Source organism: Lactuca serriola, chromosome 4 (genome assembly GCF_051521515.1).
Source record: "Lactuca serriola cultivar US96UC23 chromosome 4, Lser_US96UC23_V15, whole genome shotgun sequence".
Taxonomy (NCBI): Eukaryota; Viridiplantae; Streptophyta; class Magnoliopsida; order Asterales; family Asteraceae; genus Lactuca; species Lactuca serriola.
In genome coordinates, this window is record NC_136411.1 from 139481066 (window position 1) to 139490272 (window position 9207).

The 9207-nt window shown below is 34.2% G+C and overlaps 1 protein-coding gene across 1 annotated transcript; it reads right to left on the reverse strand.

Annotated features, from left to right (window-relative positions):
- Nucleotides 1–7059: 7059 nt before the first annotated feature.
- On the reverse strand, nt 7060–8096 carry LOC145098863 (uncharacterized). Its single transcript, XM_079036458.1, has 3 exons — nt 7697–8096; nt 7513–7646; nt 7060–7401 (listed from the first exon to the last, which is right to left on the reverse strand). The coding sequence occupies exons 1-3, from the start codon at nt 8094–8096 to the stop codon at nt 7060–7062; spliced, it is 876 nt and encodes a 291-aa protein (XP_078892584.1).
- Between the last annotated feature and the right edge of the window lie 1111 nt (nt 8097–9207).

Sequence of the window (9207 nt, forward strand, 5' to 3'; positions counted from 1 at the left end):
TGAATATATTCTTCAATATATTTGTTAAGAAGTTAGGTTTCTTCAAGCTTTAATTTCACAAAGTCAAGTTCCCAGTGGAGCTCTTGAATTTTCGTTTGAGGTTTAGAAGAAGAGAACATTTAACCATGCCAAAATAGAAAGAAAATGTACTTACAAGCGTGCTTCTAGATTGCCTTCTTTTTTCTTACATCAGACACCATCTAAAACCAAAGTAAAAACGAAGATCATGAACAAATGATGACAAACTTGATTATTTCATCCAAAATTTTTTTGTCGAGAAAAGTATCACCAAGTCAATGCTCTAAAAATTAAAAGAAACACCACTTAAACATGTCTTCTTTTACATGTATTTATCTTCATCTATCAGGTCGATTGTTATCTTAGCATCATCAATTGCAATCTCTTAATTCTTTACAGATCACCTGACAAATCTAAGACAACAAAAAAAAAATAAGAAACTAAAACTAATAACTGTAATTTCAAAGAAGAAGATGATGGTGGTCGATGAAGTGATTATTAAGATAAATTATAGAAAGAACAGTTAGGTTCGTTGTACCCCAGATGAAAGGCGAAGGCAATGGTGACGAGTTACTTTATGGCTTTTATAGAGAGAGGGTTTAGAGCGAGAAGTCGTGGAGGAGATACGACTTGACTGGCCGTCCGCTAGTGGCAGATGAATGATATGGTTTTGAGGGTTCTAGTAACATAAAATAGAGAAAAAACAGGAAGTATGATATGCGGTGGTAACTTGGGGGCCAAGGGTTTCTTGGGAAGCTGGAACATCGGTTGAAGGGAACATCTCTCTCTCTCTCTCTCTCTCTCTCTCTCTCTCTTTCTTTCTCTCTCTCTCTCTCTCTCTTGTTGGATTAGTGTCTAAGTCCATAACTATTTTGCTATGTACTTGACCCGATGGTGCATGGTCCTTTTGGGTTGCCTTCACCAAAGCAACTTGATATGATGAATTATGGAGAGAAATGATTAATTATGATTTATTAATATATTATGAGAATAATATATTAAAGGAGAAATCATATTGGTTAATTAATATTAGTCAAGAATTAATTGATAATTAATTTTGTGGCTAAAAGAGATTAATTAAACTTAAGGGACTAGAACTGTAATTATAAGATAATTACTTTTGGGCTATGGATTACTTAATGATATATAGGTTGGACGAATTCTATGGGGAAACCCATTAGAAATCGTCCAAGGGTTATTCTAAAAGGGTCCATGAGCTGCTTAGGGCTTAAGCAGTCAGATTAGGGTTTCCTAGTTGAAAACCCTAATAACCTACATGTATATATAGTACCCTTAAGCCCCAAAAACGTGGCTAAGAGTTCCTTTAGGGTTTCTAGACGTTTTTGGGCAGCCTCCTCTCTCCTTGTTCTTCATCCTCTTGCTCTTGGTGTTTGTGAGCCATTAGAGGAGTGACAATTGTGACTCTAAGCTTTCTAAAGTCATTACAAGGAGGATTTGAGATTATTATTGATATATAACAATCAAAGGTAATTCTCTAAATCCTAATTTCAGTTTATAATATGTTAGATCTAAGATTGTAAGTCTTGGATACATTGCATGTACAATAGAGAAACCTAGATCCAAGCAATAGGATTTGCATGAGCACATAGGATGTTCTTTTGGCTAAAACCCATCATCTCTCTCTCTCTCTCTCTCTCTCTCTCTCTATCGTGTCCTCAAAAGTGCTGATTTATCATCTTCGTATCTTAGTTCGCCCAAAACGAAATCTCTAATGTGAAGCATTCTCTATACTTGCTCTAATTGGAGGAGTAGGGAATTGGCAATTGTACCTCACGCGCTCGTGACATGCCTTCTAGTTATTTGAGATGCTAGCGTGTAAACTCTAAAAAAATCATTCTTAATTCATAGAAATTCTTCCTAAATTCCTAATCTCTTCTCATATTCCACTTTCCTCAAAATTTTAAAGGTTACGACTTACTTATATATATATATATATATATATATATATATATATATATATATATATGTATGTATATATATATATATATATATATAATGGATAATAATGGTGAAATAATATATTTCCAAAGAACTGACCAACATCGTAAGCTGACATGTCAAGTTGACCAAAATTAGCCCCATGCTGGCTGGACCGACTGAATTTAGCCTCCAAACAAAGTCAGCCAAAGATGATAATTGCCAGAACCATGCTGACCGAACTAACAATGACCAAAGTTAACACCAAGTTGAAAAAAATAACCATTTTTCATTAGTTCTATCTATCTATATAAATTTCAATAACACTAAATTTTTGATGATAGTAAAATCACTAACAATCCTTTCTCAATTTTAGTGTAACCCTTTAATATACACAATAATGTATACAAACAAAACTTATGCATAAATGAAATGTCGAAACAATTATTTTTTTATTATAATATTTTACGCATTTCAAATATTCGATAATTGGAGTATTCTCAGGATTGAACTCATCAAGTCATTTGAATATATGAAAATACAAACAAATTTCTATACTAATCTAATAAGAAAGCTAACATGAGCATAAAGTCGTGTGTCCATTCATGATCAAATAAAAACCAAGTCTCAGCCTTTAGCACTTCACGATCACACAGGCACACACACACACACACACACACACACATATATATATATATATATATATATAATGTTTTCTATATAGAACATAGCTTTTTATGTTATAGTAGAAGGGAGTTAGGAGGCTCGTAATTAATCTGTAGTTGATTGATATCCCAAATTTGATTTTTTTTAAAAAGTGAACTAATTTACTTCTAACTATCACCACCTATGTCTCATATGAGACATGAATCCATGACCTCTCAAATAAGATATCCACTCCTTACTGCTAGGCCAGATGCCCGTTGGTTCCAAAATTTGATTGAGCTATTAATAATTCGTCAGATATTAGACTGCTGATAATTAGGTCGTTGGATCCTGCTTGTCATTGTAAACTTGGATATATCTAGGCAAGGTAAAGTTACTATCCAAATGAATAGATGTTGATGCAACCACCTTTGGCCACAAAAGAATATTACATATTAAATTACTAAACTACCTTACCTCTTACCACATCGACTAACATAACAAATTTAGATTTTGTTGTTAAGTTTACAATATATGTTTTCTTCTTGGAAGCCTAAGAAATGACACCTCAACCATGAAAGAATAAAAAACCACTTTTTAAAGAAAAACGACTTTACAAAATTTTCATCAAATTCTTGTTTATTCATTGTTTAAGAACTTGCTTAAGCCTATATAATGATAAATCACAAACCTTATGCTCATATTTATAACAAATCCATACAAATGTTTTCTGTAAACTTCTTCCTTAAGGTTACCCATAAAAAATGTTGTCTTGACATTCATTTTGTGGATAATGAAATTACATGTGATCATTAAGACAATCCACAATCTAATCGTAGAAATCCTCGGTACCAGTGAAAAATCTTTATGCTCAAGGTCATTATCAAATGATATTTTATAATAACATATGATCCTATAGGGTCACACCATATAACGAGTAGACACTAATTGATTATTTATTAAGTAATATAATTATTAATAAATTAAACCATCACTTGTACTTGATTGCGGAATTATTTCTTTATCAAAATAATATATAAAAGGTGTATAACTAGTGACTTTTAGTCACTTAGTATGATTTAAATGTCATGTACATAATAATGGACTTATAGAAGACTGTTTTATATGTTGTGTACATTTTATATAAGAGTGATGAAGTGGTATCCACTAACTCTTTCCTACTCCATATCTAGCGACATATGGAGGTTACTTCTTTGACTTTCTTCTTTTTAGATGCCATAACTTGCTTCCAAGTCACATGATCATTTAATGAAAGCATGAGCTTTCATATATACGTGGAAGTATAAAATATGAGAGAGAACTAAAGCTAGTTACTTCTTTCTTCTCTTCTTTTTGATAAAATCCGAGAGCATCTCTCCCTATTTTATCCTCTCTCTTACAAAGTTAGTCGCTAGATTTTGGTGCTTGAGTTAGTTCTCCTTTGAAGACTTATTTGATATAAATATTTAAGTCTTATGGATAACTACATACAAGTGAAGGACTAGCATCCACTGATGGCATTGATGACTTGTTGGGTGGATACATATAGAGAGATTCTTGCTTAGATCTTTGACTTCTCCAACAACTATCAAGTCTCCCATTGAGGAATTAAAGGACTTCAAAATTTTTTAATATTTTAACTCCTCTGTCGTTGTTGTTTTCATTCCAATATTTGCAAGTAGATCTTTTGGTAGGAATAAAACTAGTTTTATGCTCTTCAAAATTAAAGTCTTGCATTGCTAATCTTATGTTTTAGAAACAATTTTTGAATAAAATTCCAACAATTGGTATAAGAGCCATCTTGCAAACTTGGTTAGAATATATGATTCTTTGGATAATATTGGTTTTTGGAAAATATGGATAGCTTTGTTTTTGTTAAAAACAATTTTATGCTTATTTTCTTGGATAACACTATTATTTTATGTGACAAAAGTTTATATGTATTTTTTGTCACTTAAAGTTGTCTTCGAAAAAAAAGTTTTTTGTATGTTTATATGCATTTTAGAGTGCATAAACAAGTCATGTACCATTTTTTTAGTTATTTTGTATTGACCTTTAAAATGGTTTGAAATTTCTTTTATTCATATGGTACATATATGTAATAATTAATAGCTACTTTTTCATCTTTATTATTTTGTAAGTAATATAGGGTATGTAATAACTAATAGATAGATTTTCATATTTATTATTATGTAACTAATAAATTAGTTTAGACTAGTTTATTTTCCATAAAATGTATCAAAATAAAGAAAATGGCCATTTTGGAGCAAGCATGGAGTACCCACAGTTTTATCAGTATTTTTATAAAAGTTCATAACTTTTATAAAAATCTATAAAATTGCTACAAAGTATATTGTCAAATCAAGTGAAAGCATAAACGGAACATGAAGATTATTTGGTGCATTTGTCCCTTTAGGAAATGACCTGTCACTTTTGTGTTGACTCATAAAAGTGTCACTAGATCATGGCTTGTTTTATTTCTTAATGCATGCTTGTGTTGTTTATTTAAAATTTTGATAATTATGCGTGGTTGATAAGTTAGTTTTCACATGCTTAAATGGTTTTTGAAAAAAAAACACACATCACAAGGAGTTTTATATAGACCTGACAATTCGTGTATTCGTGTCATGAAACGTGTCAGCCACGAATTTGACACGATATGATTACATGATGAGAAATAAGCTTTATCTCAATTTTTAAGATGTATTCGTGTCGTGTATTCGTGTTGTGTCGTGTCTTTCACAGATTCGTGTCTTCGTGTCTGAAATTGCCAGGTCTAGTACTTTTATATTTAATATAAAACTTAGAATCATAAGACGTATAAATTTATGGTTTTAAAATAAAAACATTTTTCTATAAAAACCTTACTGACGACAAGTTTTGAAATATTAAATTTTAATAGTCAAAATTGGATATTTTATAACTTATTCAAAATCCAATGTCTTAATAGTAAAAGGAAGTTTTATTAAAAGATATATTGTATTTTAAAAATTACTGGAAAAGAAAGAAATAAAACAAAGTAAAATGTTTTTGAATTTTATATTTGGAAGAGATAGAAAATAAACGAATTAAATATTTTTGTATTTTTGAAAACTTAAAAAAAATAAAATAAAAAAATAGCATAATATACAAGGAATAGATCACGAGAGTTCGCCTAACAAAAATCGGAAACGAACTAGAACGACCGTTCGATCTATTTCGCTTGTCAAAATATAAAAACAAAAGCAAACAAGTAACCCGAAAGCGAACGGGCTACAACGAAGGTGGTTTTGGAACCGATTCAGCTTCCATCATTCCTAGGCCTTGGAGCATTCTATTAAATGACGCTTCAGGTAAGGATTTTGTGAATATGTCTGCTAATTGATCTGCTGATCTAACGAAATGGATCCCAAAATTTCCGTCCTCTACATGATTCTTGATGAAATGATACCTCAGTTATGTGTTTCGTCTTAGAGTGTTGCACTGGGTTGTGACAGATGCGAATTGTGCTTTCTGAGTCACGGTAAAGTGGGATTCGCTTCATATTCAGGCCATAATCTCTCAATTGACTCTGAATCCATATGACTTGAGAGGTACAGGATGCAGCAACGATATACTCAGCTTCGGCTGTTGACAACGAAACACATATTTTTTTTGATTGCCAACTAACTAACTTTCCATCAAGAAATTGGCACCACCAGTCTTGCTTTTTCTATCTAAGCCGCACCCACCACGATCAGCATCCGAAAACACTTGAACGAAGAAGCTTGAGTTCGCAGGATACCGTATGCCTAGAGACGAAGTTCATTTCAAGTATCTAAAAATATTCTTCACTGCCACCATGTGAGGTTCGCAAGGGTTTGCTTGGAACCTTGCACTATAAAAAAAGGAAAACATAATATCTGGTCTACTAGCTGTTAGATACATTAAGGACCCAATCATCTGACGATAAAGGGTCATATCCGCAATAGGTTTTTCCAGAGATGGTGTAAGTTTCGTTTCGAATGCCATTCGAACCTTTACTTTTGAGTCTCCTATCATGCCAAACTTAGAGAGCAAAGTTTTCGTATATGCTTCCTGATTAATGAAAATACCTTATGGTCCCTGTCTTATATTCAATCCAAGGAAAAAGTTAATAGGACCCATTGAAATCATCTCAAACTTAGTTTCCATTAACTTTCAGAATTCAACTGTGAGGTTGGGATTAGTAGATCCGAAAATGATGTCATCAACATAAATTTGGACGAGCATCAAATGGTCACCCTCTTTCTTACGAAAGAAGGTTGGGTCAACCGAACCTTGTTTAAACATAGACATTTTAAGGAAGTGAGTAAGAGTTTCATACTAGGCTCTCGGAGCTTGCTTCAGTTCGTAAACTGCCTTATCCAAAATGTAGCGGTGATTGGGATACTTCTCATTAACGAACCTAGGTGGTTGTTCCACATGTAATGTTTCTTCTAATTCTCCATTTAGGAACGCTCATTTAACATCCATTTGAAATACTTCAAAGTTCTTATGAGTTGCGCATGCTAAGAATATTCGAACTGATTCCAATCTTGCAACATGAGCGAAGGTTTCTTCGTAGTCGATTCCCTCTTCTTGGCAATAACCCTTAACAACGAGTCTTGCCTTGTTCCTTACTACGTTCCCTTCTTTATCCAACTTATTATGAAACACCCATTTCAAACCAACAACTGATGCTTCAGGTGGAGTAGGAATTAACCTCCAAACTTTGTTTCGTTCGAACTCGTTTAGTTCGTATTGTATCGCTTGCACCCAATCGGAGTGATCAAGAGCGGTGTTGATGGTTTTGGGTTCTATCTTGGACACAAAGGAATTAAACATGCATAATTGTACTTTGGAAAATAAAGTAGTTTGTTTCGCTTTTATTTGAGATCTCGTCAGAACACCTGCGGAGGATTCACCAATTACTTGGGTTTTCGGGTGATCTCTGGTCCATTTGACTAGTGGTGGATAGTTTGGATCATAAAAAAGATCTAATTTAGCATATACTTCTTCGAACTTTGATTGAGCATCTAAATCGTCATTCACATCCTTATTCTCCCCTAGAATGACGAATGATATTCATCATTAGGAATTGAAGTATCTTCAGCACCTTGCGATGGAATGTTCGTTTCTTGTGGAGTTGGTTGCTCCGCCTGAGGAGGTGTAATCGAATCAAAACCCTCCCCTTGGACTGGAGTGCTCATGTATTGAGGCTTGTTCAAGGTTGGTGGTTGATTATCCATGCTTTTCGTGGCTTCATCAATTATATTCTTCAGTTCATCTTCTTTTTTATTAGCTGCCTTTGCTTCAGAAGAGATAGCCTTCTCAGGTTTGTCGAATAGAAGCATGAATTCTTCATAAAAATTAGCCAATGGAATAGTCACTTGGTTCGTTTGAGGAAAGATCTCCTTTTCTTGATGATCATTCGCTTGAGTTTTCGTTAAGTAATTGTCATCGAATGTGACATAATAAGTTTCTTCAATCCTTTTGGATCCTTTGTTTAAAACCATATATGCTTTCGACGTCAGCGAATATCCCAGAAAAATTCCTTCATCAGCCTAATCATCAAACTTGTTTCGTGTAACAATAGTCAATTCCGGGTCAAGTCAAAGTCAAACAAAGTCAACAAGTCAAACCGGACGACTCAATTAACCATTGCATATCAGGGTTTACGCTATGTAATTACTGTACAACTCGCTATTTTAATGAGAAAACATCATTTGGAAAATTCGTGTGTTTAATTTTCCTTAGCCTTGATAGTGCTAAACAATGAACCAAAGCGATAAAATACTATAGCACACTCATCAGGAGTGTGCAGGACACTAAAACATGGCTTAACGGGGTTTACAGACCTTGCGTTGCGAAGCCGGATGCTCAAAAAGGTCATAAATGGAACCTCTCTAAATCTCTTTCACTCTATCTCTCTCTATTTGAAATCTCTCTCAAAAGTTCCCGTAACTTTTCGTAATCATTTGGGCCATCTCGACCCTTAACTGGGTCAAAAACGGCTTGAAACGGGGTAAAAACGAGTAAAATAGGCTTAAGGACCCAAAACCTACTCTATAGGGCCGAACCCTCTTAGAGCCAAAAGTCCCCTTAAGCGTGTTGAGAGCCTGTGTGATAGATTTTGGTAAAGCGTGGGATTCCCATTTACCACTTATCAAATTCTCCTACAATAACAACTATCACACTAGCATCAAAGTCGCCCCATTCGAAGCTCTTTATGGTTTCAAGTGCCGATCACCCCTGTGTTGGGCAGAAGTAGGGGACACACAACTAGCTAGGGGGAATAGGTCCCTAACAGCACCCTCACTGGTCCTGAAATCATAAGGGAGACCACAGAAAAGATTGTTCAAATTCGGGAAAGACTGAAAGTATCCCGAGATCGGCAAAAGAGTTATGCGGATAAGCGACGCAAACCCTTGGAATTCCAGGTCGGTGATCGAGTACTACTAAAAGTTTCCCCTTGGAAAGGAATGATACGTTTTGGTAAACGTGGGAAACTAAACCCAAGGTACATCAGACCGTTTGAAATCCTTTCCAGGATTGGTCCCATGGCGTACAAACTTTGACTACCACAAGAACTTAATAACGTACACCCTACCTTTCACGTATCAAACT